The sequence below is a fragment of the Arvicanthis niloticus genome, unplaced genomic scaffold (assembly GCF_011762505.2).
Source record: "Arvicanthis niloticus isolate mArvNil1 unplaced genomic scaffold, mArvNil1.pat.X pat_scaffold_438_arrow_ctg1, whole genome shotgun sequence".
Lineage (NCBI taxonomy): Eukaryota > Metazoa > Chordata > Mammalia > Rodentia > Muridae > Arvicanthis > Arvicanthis niloticus.
The window spans coordinates 43,870-62,189 of record NW_023046077.1 but is presented as its reverse complement, the minus strand read 5'-3'; the positions used below and the strand labels follow the sequence as shown (position 1 = coordinate 62,189).

The 18,320-nt window shown below is 47.1% G+C and overlaps 1 protein-coding gene and 1 non-coding gene across 2 annotated transcripts in view; one reads left to right on the top strand and one right to left on the bottom strand.

Moving 5' to 3' along the window:
• The first annotated feature begins 6,961 nt into the window (after positions 1 to 6,961).
• LOC117702094 (thrombospondin type-1 domain-containing protein 4-like) overlaps positions 6,962 to 18,320 on the top strand; it is a 40,222-nt gene continuing 28,863 nt past the window's right edge. Inside the window, exon 1 of the mRNA XM_034493413.1 lies at positions 6,962 to 7,311. Within this exon, the coding sequence (XP_034349304.1) occupies positions 6,962 to 7,311 (350 nt within the window). The remainder of the gene's footprint in view (positions 7,312 to 18,320) is intronic.
• Positions 16,397 to 16,524, bottom strand: LOC117702095 (small nucleolar RNA SNORA17). The gene has a single exon (XR_004605973.1). It is a non-coding gene; the product is annotated as a small nucleolar RNA SNORA17 (small nucleolar RNA).

Sequence of the window (18,320 nt, the reverse complement as noted above, 5' to 3'; positions counted from 1 at the left end):
ACCCCCATTTGCCCGCACTGAATAACTGGTGCTTGTTATTCCTGTTGTTGTGGATGATATTCTAACAGGCCTGGCTTTCCAGCTGTTTGTGATGTTGATGACTTCCCTGGGGCAGTCAGCTGGGGGTACAAAGCTGGTAGAGGTGAGCAGGTGGGTGATGGAGCCACAGCGGCTTCTGCTCTTTCTATTCCCTCCACTCTGCTTGGCACAGAAAGATTTTCCAGTTGGGCTCTTCTGGTTGGCAGAGCTAGAGAACTCTTAAGCCATATTAAGTCAGAAAACTGATATGAAATTGCAGCATTGTAGATCTGATCTGGTCAAAGAACAATTTTTTTTTTTAATGTTTTTCAACCTAATGCTTGAGGAGAGATAGCTGCAAACAGATTTCTTCTATAATCCCACTTTTCATTTTGTTTTTCAGCAACTAACATGTTATAGAAACTATTTTGACAAATATAAATTGACCTCATTCTAAAAGGATAATTGTTTTGGCCTGAGCTGCCCCATGTTAGGCGCCAAAAAATGTTGTGGCCATAGCTGCCCCATGTTTGGGGGCCCAAGTGTCTCGGGCCATTCTGTCAGTGTTGAAACTCGCACTGCCAAAGCCTTGGGGACTAACTTGTTAGCCCGCACTGCCCCAAGCTGCTCAGGTCCGCAGGTTGGGGTTCACAAGAGAGAGAGTGAGGACGGATGCGAGGAATGGAGACCAGACAGAATGTGATTCAATCCCGTTTATTCTTCAGTCTCTCTTCCTAGTCCAAGTCCCAAGTCTTGAGTTCCTAGTCCCTAGTTCCTAGTCCCTAGTGCCTCCAAGTTCCAAGTTTCCAGTTCCAAGTTCTCTTACAAGTGCCTGCTACCTAATGCCTAATAACTAACTCCAAGTTGTACTGTCTAACCTAATTCCTAGTTCCAAGTTGTACTCTCTGAAGTGTCTAATGTCTACTCCTACTCCTAGTGTCTGAATCTCTGTTACTCCAAATTGTTCTGAACTCTCCTGTCTGCCTCTGCCTTTTATATGTCTCACTTCTAAGCCACACCTCTAAGTCACACCTTTAATCATGCCCTTAGGTCTTGTCTCTAAATCTGATCTCTAAGTCATGCCCTTACGTCACACACCTTTAAGTCTCACACACTCAAGGGAAAATCCTGGGTATCTAAAGCAAGATGTTATCAGAGTGTGCTCAGCTGTTGTAGGCTAATGCAATCAAGTTTCTGGTCAGGGTATATGGCTCAAGATGGCTGCAAGGATGTCAGCTCCCCACAGATAATTATATTCCATTATATAGAAAAGGTACCTTTTATCGACCCAGGCTTAGAATGTGTCTAGGCTCGTCAGTTATTTCCAGATTGTTCTTTTCATATAATGATTTAATATCAACTTTTGTATGTGTGTGTGTAATACGGATATAATATTATATGATAGTTTGAGTATAGCTAGCATAAACTATGGAAGGTAGACTATACTATTATACAGTTTAGGAGTGCCTGTCTGGACTTTCACAGTGGAAACTCATGGAATTTCAGATCACTCCCTGTAGTAATCACACTATAAATTTGAGAATTCATGTCGGCAGAATAGGATGGAATGTGGTTTTATGTTCCCTCCCCACCAGGATCTTGCCCAATTTGGCAACCGGATGCTAAATTAGGGTGGGATTAGTTGAGGGAAGTGGTCCCCTGTGTGGCTGCGTGTCTAGTGGAATGTTACAGAAAGCATATTGGTTATCTGTTAATACGAGACTGGGAAGGGGCAGACAGCGTATATCCCCAAAGGTATCAGAAACATCTTCCTGTCTTTCTGTGTTCCTTCAGCCCAAACCATCCTCCACTAGAGGAACCATACATGTGAAATTACCCCACCTTTTACTCTTGTTTTCCACCAACAGAACAGGCAGGGTGGCAGTCACGTGCAGGAGTACCCCTCCCCCACCCCATACATACACACAAGACTAGGGGACAGAAAACTGGATTTTAGATCAATATGTGCCTCTCACCAGCCTGAGACCATGGTATATCACAGTTTCCTGGGACCCTGGTTTCTTCCCTATGCTCTGAACAGAATAATACCAACCTCCCAGGTAGCTAGTGGGGAACTGGGGGAGGGGTGGTTCTGAAAACATGACCTGGGTGTGAGTCCTTGTCTCTGTCTTGCCATGGATCTGACTTACATGTACATCTGTTCATCAGGGAGAATTCATGGGCGGAGCCACTGGCATACTCTCCTGCCTCGTCTCAGAAGTCCAGTGCTCTCTCACTACAGACTTGATGGCATAAAACCAGAGAGATGAATTCCCTCACAGTTCTGCAGAGCAGATGTCACCAGATATGTGTGCTCTCCCAAAGCCCTGGGAGGAGAGCTCTCCTCTGCCTCCTCAGCATCTGGTGGTTCCGAAAGCCCTGTGGCTTTGACTACATCCGGGTACTCTTTGCTTAGGTGGTACGTTTCCTCAGTGCTGTGACTTCTCTGCTTCTCAGGCTCCCTTCCTTGTTTCTTTGTCTCATTCTGTTCATAAACAGGAGAAAAGCTTCTCTCCGGTGCTCAGTGCAGTGGGAGTGGGCTGAGGGTACTCATGCACTATGGCTGAGGTCAGAACCTGGGCCCTCTCATCAGCTGCTGTCAGTCATCACCCAGACCCGACTCCTCCCTGTCGGTCTTATTCCTGCTTGGACCTTGTCTGTAGCTGACTCACCCCACATCACCTGTATGCTTGGTTTGGCTCTCTGAAGTCATTTGGTTGGTGCCCACTGAACTCTGCTACTGACTTTAGTGTGGCAAACCCTTTACCTATTTGTTGGTTTCTGCTTTTATCCCATCCTATCCTGGTTACTTCCAGAACCTTCGGAAGCCAACTTGAGCCTTAAAGATCATCTTAGGCCACTCTACACTATACTTTTATTAAAGGAAGGTGACCTCAATTATACCAAGTCAGTAGCTTCATGGTGACTGATTGTCTGAGGCAATAACTATGCTTAAGAGCTGAGCCCTGGCTTTTAGTGACCAGGGGATAGCTGGCCCATGCTTATTAGGCAGGATCCTGGCCAGTTCTCATAGCCACTTCAGTTCTCACAGCCACCTCGTGAGGAAGGCTTAGTGCCATCACTCATGGGTGACTTCATGCGTGACACCTTGTGGCATCCTTGGAGTCAGCTCTGTCAGGTCTGTTCCAGATAATTCTTGGACTGTCTCAACACTCAGGTTCTGAGGAAGCAGAGGAAGAGTACTACCCAGTGAGGACTTTGAACTGCCAAAGCCAAGGTCAGTAAGAACACAAATGAGTGAAGAGCCAGGGTAATCTGTAGGCATCTTGGCACTGCAGAGATTAGCCTTTGGCTTGTTGAAAAGAGTATCCATCCTGCAGAAAGCCATAGATTTGCTCAGTCTTTGAAAGACAGGAAGAACGTGCTAGGATGGTGGTTCTCAACTGGTGGGTCACAACTCCTTTGGGGGTCGCAGGGGTCATCTAAGACCATCGAAAACACAGGCATTTACAGTATGGTTTGTGACAGTAGCAAAATTACAGCAATGAAAGTAATTTTATGGTTGGGGCTCACCACAATATAAGGAACTATGCTAAAGTGCTACAGCATTAAGATGGTTGAGAATCTTCTAGGAGATGTTCTAGAAGGGTGCTTTGGAAGGGCAAAAACATCTGTCTGCTGGGAAGAGAGCAGCAAGTGACGGAACATGTAAATGTTGAGAACTGGTTATGTCTGAATCCAGTACGGTGACGGGAGACTAGCCATAGAATGTCTCTGAGCCCCAGTTTCTCTTTCGTAAGGTGAGGTGGGTAGACGGGTATAAGACTCAGATTGTGTATACGATTACCATACTCGATAGGTGCTTAGCAGTCACAGAAACAGCTGGAACTCCCTGATTTGCTCTGGAGGCCTTTTCAAGCTTCCCCCTTTAGCTAGCTAGTGCAGCCAGCCCCTTCTAAGAGCCTCCTCATCATGTACTGGCCTGTTGTTGTTGTTGTTGTTGCTGCTGCTGGGGGTGGGAGTGGGGTTAGGCTAATTTGTGTGGACCTGGATATTATTCTCTTTGTCCTCAGTGCCTGGTATGTTTAGCTTGCTAGCTTGGCACAGTCTAGAATCCCCTGGGAAGAAAGTCTCAGTGAGACGTTATCAGGATCAAGTTGGCCTGTGGGCATGCACGGCCAAGGATGGTTTTCTTGGTTACATTCACTGATACGGGATGACCCAGCTCACTGTGAATGGCACCTTTGCAGTTCGGTTCCCCACACTGTGTAAGATTGAGGAAAGTGATCTCAATGGTAGATGTGTGAATCCATTCATTTTTCTCCACTCTGGGGCGTGGCTGTCATGTGATTTGGTGCTTCACCATCCTGCTGTTTTGACTGCCTGACTTGTAACAATGGAGCTGGAATTTTATCTAAAACAAACTTTTCCTCCCCTAAGTTGCTTATCATCAGGGTATTTTATCACAGAAACAGAAATGAAGTAGGAGACCACTTGACTCTGAGCCAGGTATACAGCTGGTGCTCAAATCATGTCTGTGTTGGGGCAAAAACATATCCGTCTCCTCAATGGAAAGACAGTTTATTCTGAAGCAAATAGAAGTGACCATGGTCCAGGAAAACAGATTCAGGTTATCCCAAACTCCAAGTTCAAACATTTGTGATGTTTTTATAGTAACTGAGAAAAGAGAAAACAAAGTAATTTTAAAAGACATTGGTGGGAACGTCAGTAGACGGTCACAACTAAGATTCTTCTGTAAGCCTATGATGTTATCTAATGACATTCTTAGCCTTCAGGTTGGTAGATGATAGGTGGTCTGTAGCCCCAAGGATGTTAGGTCAAATCCAGAGGTGAACAAGGTTGTGGCTACTAAGGAGAATGAAAGGGTGTTGGGGGGGAGGTCATTTGAAGTCTGGCAATGCAACATTCTGGCTCTCCAAAACCACAGAGGGTCTGGACAGTCACTCAGCCTTACAGAATCTTTAGCACATGTGCAACCTTTTTTTTCTTGGAACTTCAGTCCACATCTGCGTAACGAAGGAGCCACCAGCGCTGCTTTTAGCACAGTGCCTGGCGAGGCAGGTCTCTAGAAGGCCTAGCTCAACGAAATGGAATCAGTCTCTGGCTAGAGACTGCCTGCTGTGCTGTTTCCCATTCCTGGTGGAAACAGGAAAATGATCATGGTTGTTTACTAACAAGTTCTTAATGCCACACTCACTGTGCACAGACAAGCTCACTTATTTCCCTATAACCTAGACGACACTTGGATTGTTCTCTCTTTTTTTTTTTTTTTTTCCATGAGACTCACTGAGAGTCACACGGGGAGACTGGGGGGATGGGGGGATTCGAACTCGGAAACACGGGCACATTCTGTTACCAGAGGGCGGTTGCCAAAGCCGTGCGCCACCGAACGCTTGCTTTGGATTGTTCTCTTATCAAAACGGACTAGCTTTGGAGGCTCAGAATCTTCTTAGTCACTGTTTAGGAGGAGCTAGAAGAGATGCAGACCTCCAGCAGTGTGTCTTCTGGGCACAGCCTGCAAACCGTTCCAGCCATTGCTGTTACTACAGGGAGACACAGTGCCAATTTCCCTGCAGCTAAAGGGAATCCAGACCTTCTGGCCTAAGGGTAGGCAGCAAGCCGGAAGCTGAAGAGGAGGACTCTTGAGGACACCATACCTCTTTGAGACTGCAGCTCATGTATTAGCTGCTTCCCTCATTGCTGGGACAAGCGTTCAGCCAAAGCAACTTAGTGAGGATACAGTCTACCATAGCGGAGGGGATGTGGAGGAAATGGGCTACATCATATGTGCCTGAGAGAGAGGGGGGATGAGAGGGAGGGAGAAGGGGGAGAGAGAGAGGGAGAGAGAAAGAGAGAGAGAGAGAGAGAGAGAGAGAGAGAGAGACAGAGAGACAGAGAGACAGAGAGACAGAGAGACAGAGACAGAGAGAGAGAGACAGAGAGGGATCAATGCTGCTACTTAGCTAGCTTTCTCTGTTTTTGTGTGACCCCAGGCTATGGCATAATCCTGCCCTCGATTAGAGTGGGTCTTTCTATTTTATCTTAATCTAGGAAAATACTCTCACAGTTAAGCCCAGATTATCAGTCAGAGTTCTCTAGAGTCACAGAATTTATGGTATGAATCTATCTATCTATCTATCTATCTATCTATCTATCTATCTATCTATCTGGGGTTTATTGGAATGACTTACAGCTTGCAGTTCAGCTAATTCAAGAATGGCTATCTATGAATAGAAAATCTAGTAGTTGCTCAGTCCCACAAGCCTGGATGTCTCGACTGGTCTTCAGTATGAGCTGGAACCCTGAGGAAGCAGGCTCTGATGTCAGGATAGGAATAGGCATGCTAGCAAGGAGAGGGCAAGCAGACAAAGAGCCAAAGCTTCCTTCTTCTATGTCCTTAGACTTTATAGCCCATGAGGCGTGGCTCACTAGAGGTATGTCTTCTTACCTCAAGATCAAGGTTTATATCTTCCAGCCTTAAAATCTGGATCAAAGGCTTATTATGTCTTCCTACCTCAGGATCCATATCAAAGGTGTGTGTCTTCCATCTCCAAGGCCTATACTAGAAATGGATCCACCCACTTCAAACCAAGCAAAAAGTCTCTCACAGGTGTGCCCTCCGTTTCTGGATTGCAGTTCATTCCAGATACAGTCAAAGTTGCCAACCCAGAATAGCCATCACACCAGAAGTGTTTTTCCATGGTGATGCTAATTCCAGTCAAGTTGATAATACATCTTAGCCACCACAGTGCTCAGAGCCAGGACTGCACTGTGTCTCTCCTGGCTATCACTTAAATTGTCTCTTCTGACTGAGTCGGTATAGATTGAGAACCAGGCTGAATTATATGTGTTTTTAGTCTTAATTATACCCTGTGTCCACATGGGTCCAGTAGAGAAATTAGTTCTTTCTCAAGCTTCTCAGGTTGCTAACCAGCCTCTGTCTCTATAGGTCCCACAACGGATGGCAGTGGCCGAGGGAACCCCAGAGGACAGTGGTGGTGGCTCCCCAGGTGTGTGGGGCTCCTGGGGCCCCTGGTCTGCCTGTTCGCGCAGCTGCAGTGGTGGTGTGATGGAACAGACACGGCCCTGCCTGCCCAGTTCCTACCGTGCCCGAGGAAGCTCCCGGCCCAATGGCCCTACACTATCCATCACTGGCCACGTTGTGTCAGCTGTACGGACCTCAGTACCTCTGCATCGAAGCCAGGAGGACCAACGTGCCCTGACTGGCTCCAGTGCCAGCCGCCAAGGCCCCACAGTGGTGCGAGGCAGCCGGCACCCACAGGCCCGGGGCCGTGAACCCTCAGAGAGAAGGTATGTGCACATCATGGTCCCTGTGTCTGTCCCTGCCTGGACAACAGCAGAGCCACTGCCTTGATTCTGCAGAGTGGGAGGAATTCTTGCCACCCCTTCTGTACATTTGTGCATATTAATGTGTGAGGCCAATGAAGACCATAGGACAGCATCTGGAGAGATTCTTGAAGCCAAAACCTACTCTTGGTTTTTTTTTTCCCCCCCAAAAAAACTAGCCCCTTACTGATTGGGAACTTGTTGATTTGGCTAGGCTGGCCATTAAGTACTCTCCAGGATTCCACTCACCTTCTTCTCCCTAACCACGCCTGGCTTTGCTCCTCCAACCCCCAAGGAACTTAAGTCTGCCTGCTTGTAAGCAATTACCTTACTGACTAAGCCACTTTCCCAGCCCTGCATGGCTTTTTAGTCATTTTGTAGCGTTTACAGAGCCAAGGCTACTCCTACCCTGCCTTTTGATTATAAAATTATTTTTCAAAGTGAAGAAAATTCTGAGAAGCCATTACACTTCACGCTTTAGGGAGACCCTTAAAGGAGTGGAAGGAGGAAGAGCTGGGTTGGGAAACGCAGTGTGTTGGCTAGATACAAGCTAGAGTTAGCTGAAGGGAGGGAAGGGAATTGAGAAAATGTTGGCTTGAAATCTGGCTGTAGGCACTTCCTTAATTGGTGATTAATTTGGGAAAGGCCACACCCATAATGGGTGGGGCCATTCCTGTGCTGATGGCCCTTGGTTCTGAAAGACAGCAAGCAGGCTGAGCAAACCTTGAGGAGCAATCCAGGAAGCAGCACTCCTCCAAGGCCTCTGAGTCAGCTCCTGCCTCCAGGATCCTGCCCTGTGTGAGCTCCTGTCCTCACTGCTTTTGATGGTGAACTGTTACACGGAACTGAGTGAAAGAAACACCATTTCCTGTCCAAGTTGCTTTTGATTACGGCGTTTTAACACAGCAATAGCAACCCTAACTACAGCATCTGGGTTCCAAGGTGCCACAGTTGTGCTGGCAGGGGGTGGAAGGGTCGGGGAGGAATAGAAACCACTAGCCACAGACCATGTAGATTTAAAGAGAGGACAGAAACTACAGAGACTTACTTAACGATGTGGTCTCCTAAACAGACCTGGATAATCACAATAGCAAGTGACATGCCAATAACGTGGGAAAATGAAGGGCTACCAGCAATTAATGACTACTGAGAGGGAGGAGAAAGGGTCTTTTCCAGGAGTGAGTCTAATGATCCAATCCCAGGAGGTCATCCCCAAACACATATGAGCTATACTAAATGGACTCAACAGGACACATACATACATACATACATACATACATACACAATAATAAAGAATTGGATGACAAATGTCACAGAGAGCCAGGGGACACCAGACACAGGAGGAATTAGAATGGAGACAGGAGTAGATGTGATGAAAATATAGTTCTCATGCATGAAATTCTCAAAAATTCAAATAAAAAGGACACGGAGGCATATGTGTTGCCAGTCTTTGGGCAGGTTTCATGTTTAGAGTCTTAGGCGCACCCCAACTGTGGTTGTAGGATCCTGCAATAGTAAATGTTTTTTTTCTAGAGAGTTTCTAGGATGTATTTCCAATAGACCCTGGGACTGTGGATGCCAATTTTCTGAAGCTCAGGTGTCAATGTGTCCTGTATTTCCTCCTCACTACACCCTACTGCATAGTTCTCTTATCTGAGAGGTATATGGCCAATGTGATCTCTCTCTCTCTCTCTCTCTCTCTCTCTCTCTCTCTCTCTCTCTCTCTCTCTCTGTGTGTGTGTGTGTGTGTGTGATGTGTATGTGTGAGTCCATGTGTGTATAGAGGCCTGAGAATGACATCAGGTTTCTTGCTCAAGCACTCTCAGCCTTATTTCTTTGAAGCAGAGTCTCTCAATGAGCCTGAAGCTAGGCTGGTGGCCAGCAAGCCCCAGCAATCCTCTTGTCTTTGCCCCTTACAAATGCTGGGGTCACAGACATACAGAGCCATGCTCACCGCCTCATGTGGGAACTGTATACCTGACCTCAGATCCTTGTGCTTTCAGAGCAAGTGCTCTTACTGAAACATCTCCCCAGCCTCCCAATGTGTTCTAGAACACAGAACTAACTGTCCGGATCTCAGAGAGATACTTCAGGATATATTTCATACATGGTTAACATTCCCTGCATGGCGTAGCCTCCATGGTCAAACACAGGATTACTTATGCAAGAAACAGCGAATGCTTCTACCAAATAGGATAATAATAAAATTATAAATAGCCTAGACTAGTGAAGATCAGGTTTCCGGCCTAGTGAGCATTGTCACCAAAACATAAAAAGACAAAAACCTGTTTTTCAAAACTCTTGGTTTCAAAACCACAGCGAGGTCATCTCTAGGAGTCTTTTGCGTGCTCACTGCCCACCGGGTGCTGTTCTTGCTGCTTTCTGGTGATGGTGCTAAGACAGATGCTACTATCACCCTCCTCTTAGAGGCTTGAGACAAGGAGGGCTTTTCCCAAGGCTCCAGAAGCAGTGGGCGGAGTCAGGATTCAACCCAGTGGTGGCTCTAAGGAGTTGATAAAGCAGATACACTCAGTGTCTGGGGACTGAGGAGTTTGAGTGATAACCCAGAGGTGTAGAACTGGTCTGTAAGGTGTGTGTCAGACTCCCAGTACAGAGCTCAGGTCTCTGTGGGGTAGAAAGCTGGGACTAGTGACTGGGTGACGAAAGGGTTGAGCTTCTAGCACATCTGCCTGGGGGTGCAGGCTTTTGTGGGCCCCAAGCCTAGGCTGCAGGTATTCAGTTGAGCATTTTGATAGCAGGATACCTTTGTCCTCCTAACTTATTGACAGAGGGCCAGTTACTGCTTACTGTGAGGTTCCTACATGTTTTTTTTTTTTTTTTTTTTTTTTTTTTTTTTTTTTTTTTATCATGCTCTTGTAATTTGACATTTTCAGAAGAGACAATCCAAGTGTTAGCTGTGGGGCCTGTGCTGCTGTTGGAGGCTGGGCTCTTCCTGGCTGATGCAATTCACATTTGCTTACATTCATCAGTCGTTAGGCACTTGCATAGCATATCTAACCCCAAAGAAAAATGTCAGCACGTTCCACGGAGAGCTGGCTGCTCTGTTCTCTATTGTGGGTTTGAGATTTGAGGCGGAGGCTGTTGGTGTTTAGCTGCTAATAAAAACTGTTAGGTTGCTGCAGCCAAGCAACTGAGAACTTAATTGGAGCCATATAATAAATAGAACTATTCAACCAAATATTTATGAAGTATCCAGTGTGTCAGAAGGTTCTGGGACAGACATAAAGGCAAATACAGCCTGGTCTGTAAGGCTGTTACTGGCAGGCTGCAGCAGTTCTTTGCAAACCTAGTGGTGTGTGTGTGTGTGTGTGTGTGTGTGTGTGTGTGTGTGATGTGCCCACATTCACACACATGTGTAGAGACCAGAGGTCAATGTCAGATGTTCTTCTTCGATTGCTTTCTATCTTGCTTTTCTGAGAAAGTTTCTCTCACTACCCCTAGGACTTACTGGTTTGGCAAGATGCTGGCTACTGGGCTCCAGATATCTCTTGACTCTGCCCAGCCCCCTCCCCCCAGCACTGGAGTTACAGGTACATGCCACCTGTCTGGCTCTTTTAACTCTGGGTTTTGAGGGGCTCAAATGTAGCTCTCTGAGCTTATGCAGTGATCTCTTTACCCACTGAGCGATCTCACTAGCCCAAGTTACTGTTTTTTTTAAGCATGGGAATCCTTTCTACAAAATTAGTGTAAAATGGCAGCTTAGTTTGTAACCTGGATAGAAGCTCAACCGCTCTCCAGGGAGCCTTGAGGCCAGTGCTGTAGAAAACGCATTCTAGATCCAAGCAGTGTAGTGATTTTCACCCTTGGAGACTAGACTCCCTTTTCTCCCCAACCCTCTGGAAATCCTGACATCATCACCATATTCCTAACCTACCTCAGAATCTCTGGGGCTCATCCTCGGATAGGGAGAGCATTCCAGTCCAGACCAGTTTGGAAACCACTGGTCTTTGGAACATTGTATTTGTTTGGAAAGGAATATGGAAATTAAACTCATCTTGTAGAACTTTCTAGGTTTGGTGAGAACATATCACAATCTCAAGCAGTATGTATGTATGTATGTATGTATATGTTCATACATACATAGATAAATAGAGAGGGGGTTAGGTTTTTTAAAAAAGAGCTATAAGTCCCCATGCCCTCCTTGTCTACCGGGGATTCTGGCTTGCAGTCAGTGGTATATGGATAGACTTGAGAAATTGAAAGCCACTGCTCTCAAGGGCTAGATAGGATCATGCATGCAAATGCCATTGAGTGTAGGGCAGTGTGATGATACAGGAGCAGTCTCAGTACTGGGTACCATATTGGATGCTGGTTCATGTACAATGCATATTACACACCTCCAGGACTCTACAAGGCAGGCACTGTTGCTCACATCTTACACAGAGGTACACAGACCCTCTGAAGGGAGCTTACTCAGAAGTACCCACATCAGAAGCTGGATCTGGCACACACAGGTCCTACACAGTCCGGTGTGTGATTTTCACTGCTAGTATTTTTAAAGGGAGGCTGCCGGTATCCAGCAGGTGTGGTCAGGACAGCTGCTTAGAATTCAGGCTGTCTGTACCACGTCTTAGAAAGTGGATGGAATTCCACAGTCAATACTTACTCTAAGTCTCTCCCCTGGAGTGTTCAAACTCCTTTCTTCAGGAAATCCCTTTGGGCATCTAGTCCTAGGTACCAGAGGGGTTAAGAAAACCAAAAGACATGGTCCATTTTCTGGGGATCCTTACACTGTGATGTGGAAGATGGGTAATAAGCCCTCTAGATCTGGCCGTGCTGGATGATGGTGGAGGCTGGGGCTGAGAGCAGGAGCAGTCAGGAAGACTGCCCACAGTTGCTAGGAGTTGGACCTACTTCTACAATAGAAGGTATTTAATAGATCTGTCTGGGACTCTCTTTGCTCTTCTTGCTTCTGTAGCAGGCCTTTTCAAACAATTTCATTCAAACTCACGTGTACACTAGAAGTTCCACCCTAAAGCCTCAAAGGGGCCACCCCTAATAGAGCTCTCCCACAGACTTGGGAGTCCAGTAAGTTTAAAGTCTTTGACCTTCAATTGTCTCAATATCTCTTGTGATGGTTAATATTGATTATCAGCTTGATCTAGGGTCTAGAATCACACAGGGCTGAAGATGGAACTTAGTGATGAAGTCCTTGATTTCATCACGCAGAAGTGTGGGTGTGATTCAGAGTAAATCTTGACTATGAAATTCCTTCTACTTTTTAATACATGGCACAGACTGCCCACTCTCTAACCAGCTGTTCTGACCACACCTCATGGGTACCAACAGACTCCCTTTCAAACTACCCAGATGTGAAGTCTTACACTGAGTTCTGCCAGACCTGGGAACAGACCTTGTGAACTTGTGTCTGTGTCTGTAAGGGCTTATCTAGATTATATTGCATGACATGGGAAAGCCCACCCCAAATTCAGGCAGTGGTATTCCTTGGGCTGAATAAAAAATTAGGGAACTGAGTACCAGCATCCTCCCTGTCCCTGCTTCCTGATTGTGTATGCCACATGACCAGCCACCTCATCCTCCAGCTGCCACAATGGTCTGCCTGAAGACCTGCGTTCAGATCCCCAGTGACCATATAAAAGCCAGACATGACATACATACCTGTAACTCCAACTCTAGGAGGCGGAGACAGGAGGAACCCAGGAGCTCATTGGCCAGGCAGTCCAGCCTTAACTGGGAACTTGTGATCTATCAGTGATAGATCCTGTCTCAGAAAGAGAGTGACTGAGACTGACATTCTGACGTCTCCTTCTTGCCTCCACAGTGGTAAGCATACCAACTCACCTACACATGCATATGTCATGTGCACACACACACACACAAACGCACTCATGTACATGCACACACACATTTGTGTGTGATGTTAGTCAATGCTTCATCACTAAGCTACATCTCCAGCCGTGTTGTATGTATTTTAAATGCAGGTTTTTAATTGGAGGGGAAAAGGGATGGCGGAGGTTACATAATAACAAGGTTCCTTCCAGGACCCTCCCCTTGCCAGTCCATAGGTACTTATTTTCCAAAATTGTGGGGGGAAGTCTGTTCCTGTGAAAGCGTCTTCAGTTCAGTGGGTGTGGGCTCCTGTACTTACTTCTGCTTGCTCCGGCCGGGCTCAACCTCCTTCCTGCCTCAGCCACCCACTCCTTCCCCTTTGACCACTGCCTTAGGAAGTGAGGAAGAACCTGGCTGAGTCCTTTATGGAATCCCCTGACTGAGACCAGAAGGTCAAACTCCCTTTGCCTATTGCCTCCCCAAGATGGTCACTGCCCTGACTCAATAGCTCAGGAATGTCACTCTTGGTGGAGAGCATTTCTCAGCAAGCTATAGGAAGGAGCATAGGGTGGAACACCCCAGCCCTAGGGTCTTGGCTGGACCCAGTCTATGCTATCCAGATTCCCTCCTGAACTAGATCTTATTTCCTGCGAGCCTTCAGGTTTCCGTCTGACCCACTGACCATCTCCCCATCACCCCATGTTAGTCATCTTTAAGTATATATATCTCAGTGACATTGAGTGTGTTCTTGTTGGTATATGGCCAGTCACTACCATGATCTCCATTACATGTTTCATCTTCCCAGACAGACCCAACCCATCACATGGTAATTCCCGCCTTCTCCTTACACCAGCTGGGGCCTACGCTGGGTTACTTTTTGCCTCACCACTTTTGACTGTCTTACATAAATGGAGTCAAGACAGTATTTGTCATCTGTGATTGAATTCTTTCATTCAGCCTAATGTCTGTAAGGTCTATTTGCGCTGTCAACATGGGTAGAGTAATACTCTGTTGCATGTATGTGCCATGTTCTGTTTATTCATTCATCCATCAGTGGGCACCTGGGTGGCTTCCAGGTTTTAATTGTTGTGACTAATGCTGCCATGAGCACGGGCCGCACAAAGGTCTCTTCAGGCCTTCGCTTTGGGTTCTTTGGGTGGATGCCCAGAAGCAAATTGGAATTAGACTCTATTTCTATTTTTCATTTTGAATTATATTTATGTATGATTACTGTGTGACTGGATGCACAGTATCTGTCATGGTGCTTATGTGGATGTCAAAGAACAATTCTTAGAAGTCAGTGTCCTCCTTCCTTCTACCGCTGGTCCCAGGGATTGAACCTGGGTCTTTAGGCTTGTTGGCAAGTGCTTTAACACACTGAGCCCTTTCAGCAACCCTCCAGTTTCAGTGTTCTGAAGAATTGCCACACTGTCTTCCCCAGGGGCTATACCGGTTTATTTCACCATAGCAGTGTGTAAGGGACTTTCTCTGTGTCCCATTAATCTGTGCATTCCTGTGGAAGCCATTCTAACAGTTGTGGAGAGCGAGAGTGTGTCTCATGGTGATTAGATTTACATTTTTTTTCTTGCTCTTGCTGGCCGTTTATGTATCTTCTTTAGAGCCTGTCTCCTCATGTCCTTGGAGAACCTTTCCTTTTATAACATCAAAAAAACCCATCATGAATGATCCCCATTCTTCAAGTCTTTAGTGCAGGTGACATCCCGAGCCAATCCCCCATCTTCAGAGTCAAGGGCACAGCCTTACAGATATACTTTTAGAAACTCTTGATTAGTTCTTTGTGAATTTCACATCCCTTGAGCCGACTCATCAGCTCCTCTGCTTGTCAGGTGCCCTCCACTCTTGCAACTTTCCCAACAACAGAGAAGAAAAAATATATCCCACTGTGGAAGCTGTAGCGTGTCACAGTGTGTCCCACAGTACACCCTTTTATCAATACTTCTTTGCTTGTAAATATTCATTGCAATGACTTGTTGGTCTGGTTATGAGGCCTCTGGTCTCTGCTAGTCTGTCAATCCTGGGACCTCACTGGGACTCCTGCTATTGCCCTGTGTCATGGAGATCCTTTGGCTTTGGATCTGTAGGACTGGCCTCTTCTTGCATGTTAGCAGTTTGGTTAGATGTTGGGGTGGTCCAATTCAAAGCCCTGGGTCTGGGCTTGAGAGGTATCAGAGCTAGTCAGCTGGTCAGCTCTCCAACTCTCATACCCTTAGGGTCAGTTCCCCAGCAACCTCCTAAACCAGGGCCAGCTCTACCCTGTTGCCCAGGTGAGGTGCAGGACCAGCTCTCCTGAGTGCTGTAGCTGGTTCTCCCGCTCTCATGGCCAGCTCTCCTGCCTGCTAGATATAGGTGGCAAGGGATGAGGGAGAGGAGGAGAACATCTTTCCCTTGTCAGTACCACCACACTACAGACAAGAAGCAGGACCAGATGTCCCATGCTCATGCCCTTAGGCCTGGCTTTCCCATGCCCACACCACCAGGGTCAGTTCTACTGTGCTGCCCAGGCAAAGTGCAGGGCCTGCTCTCCTGAGTGCTGCAGCTGTTGACGGGCAGGGTCAGCTTTTCTTCTCTCATGCTCCCAAGGGCCAGTTTTCCCACAATGCCCAGGCGAGGGGTGGGGCCAGTTCTGCCCAGCCCTCAGACATCAACATGTCCCCAGGTGGTAACCAAGACCAGGAATGCTTACCTGGCCTTTGATGGTAACAGGCTGCTGCAGAGCCATGGACCCAGATGTGGCCTCCAGTAACAGCACAGGTCAGGACCCCACCTTGGTTGCCAGTGTCACCACTGGATACTCACATTGTGTGATTCTTCACTATCTTCAAGTCTCCAGTTCTGCCTCTCTTTATTGTGCCCACATCCTTCTGTTTGTCCACCGCTTACTTGTTCCTCTTAGTGGCACCCAGGGTCTCTGAGTATCTGGGGTCATCTCAGGAGTACTATGACCCACTTGTGCATTATAGCACTGGGCAGGGGTCATCTCTGGCATGGTCCCTCAGGTCTGCATGGTGCCAAACTAGTGGTCATCTCAGGTTAGCTCCCTGTCCAGGACCCAGGGTGCTGTCATCTTGGGTGGTCATTTCTGGCTCATACCCTCTGAGATCCATGGTCCCAGGCAGGGTTCTTCTAGTCTCCAGCTCACTCCCTACTCTGGGATTCCTTCTGGGCCTGCATGGCACTGGCTGGTGGTCATTTCAGGCAAGCTCTCTTTCTTTCAGGGAAGGTTGGGCTCCTAACCGTTCAAAGGGTTCATAGGGTCAGAACTGTAGTCATAGCCTCTCTCTTCTCTGCCACCTACTGATGTTCATGTGACACAGCAGCCACACCTGCAGTGCTTCTAGGGGCAGGCAGTACATGTTTTTGATATTTATTAGTCAACTGATTTCTGTTTCCACAAAGACAGTGTACTGAGCAGCAGCCGCTTCCCTTAGGACTTTGGCTAATATTCAAGCGCTCTGGTTGCCCGGGGTCTGTTTCTCAGGCCTTGCCTACCAGTGAGCTGCGTCCCTTACGCTTGCCTTGATTGGCCTGTTGGCATCATTACACCTGTTAGCCAGTTGCAATCTGGGAAACAGGGTGGTCAGCAGCTTTTCTTCTTTCCAGCAGGACTGCTGGTCTCAGCTTTTACCTCCTGGAGATGTATAGATAGGTGCTCAGACATGTAATTCCATCTGTCAAAATATCTCTCTCTCTCTCTCTCTCTCTCTCTCTCTCTCTCTCTCTCTCTCTCTCTCTCATGTGTGTGTGTGTTCATGTTCCTTTGGATGTTTGGGGCACAAGGAGGCTGAGGGTGATGGGTTTCCCAGAACTCCCCTGAGAAATGGAGCTCGTTTCCTTTTGGAGATGCCTGCTCAGGTCAGGATGCCCTGCTCCAGGCCCTGCAGGCAGACCTGAATTGCAAGGATGATTTGTGGGCAGATATCAATGACTGGTATTTTATTTTTATCTTATTATTTCATTGCTTCTTTTGTGTCCCACTGCATTTACTTAGGGTTGCAGGAATGGGCATGAGTAGGGGGTTATTTACTTGAGCAAGGGCAACTTACCTGTGGCTACACCATTGAGGAATGTGATCCCCGCCCCCACACACACCCTGTCCCCAGTGACTATTAACTGTCTAGCTCTTTGGGGGAGGTGGGACCGTATAAGTCCTTTCCCATCCACAATGACATTTTGACAGGCCCAGTCTTGTGCATGTAGACTCTACTGCTGTGAGTTCATGAGTGTAGTAGTCATGCCATACGGTTATGGGCAGTTTTAAAAAAAAAAAGTTCTGTGTCACAGTAGAGGAGAACGGGGGCCATAACTGGCTTAAATGGACAGGGTTGAAGTCTCTGACTAACTCGTGCAATCCCTGGTCTGTATCCTGCCCACATTGCCCAGATTTTCCTTGGAGAGGATAAAAATCCAGCTTGTCATTTGGTGCTGCGATTGAGTTGAAAATCTTGTACCAATGATTAGTATAGTTGTGGGTACCTGACCCTGTGAGGTTTTAGGGTGCAGGCAGGATTGAAAAGGATACTGAGACAGATTACTGGGGAACAATGAGTTTGTTAGAAAAGTTGTTAATGCCTGGGACAGACAGAAGCAACAGCGGTGTGGGTGTCTCTGGAGATGGGAGTGATTCCTAGTAGGATCCAGCAGCCAGGCTCTTGGATTCCCAGATAGGAAGCAGGGAATGGGGTGGGGAGCAGGGTGTGTCTGGCCTCAATGTTTGCTCACTTCCTAGGTGAGAAGCTAGCAGGTACCTGGGTGGTCAGCATCTGTGAAAGGGAGGAGCCTGAAGCAGGAGCAGCAGCTGTTTTTTGACATTATGCTCTGATTGTAAGCACTTGTTAAGGGTGGTCACATGCCCTCCATGGCCCAGCCTCATCGGCAGTGGTTTTGCATACCTCACTGTCACCTGTCTCCATCACAGCTGTGTGTTGGGCCTGTGCTGTTGTCACTTATGGATAAAATGAACTCAAATGTCAGAGTCAATGTCTACTTCAAGGTCATGGCGGAGAGGGGTCAGGTTGAAACCCAAGTCTGCGCGTGATTCCCATCCCAGACTTGCCCTTCAAGAAAGCCCTTGTTCAATGTTAAAGGTAGCACTCATTAACTAGACCAATGAAGCAATAGTACCGTGTCTGAGGTGAAAGGGA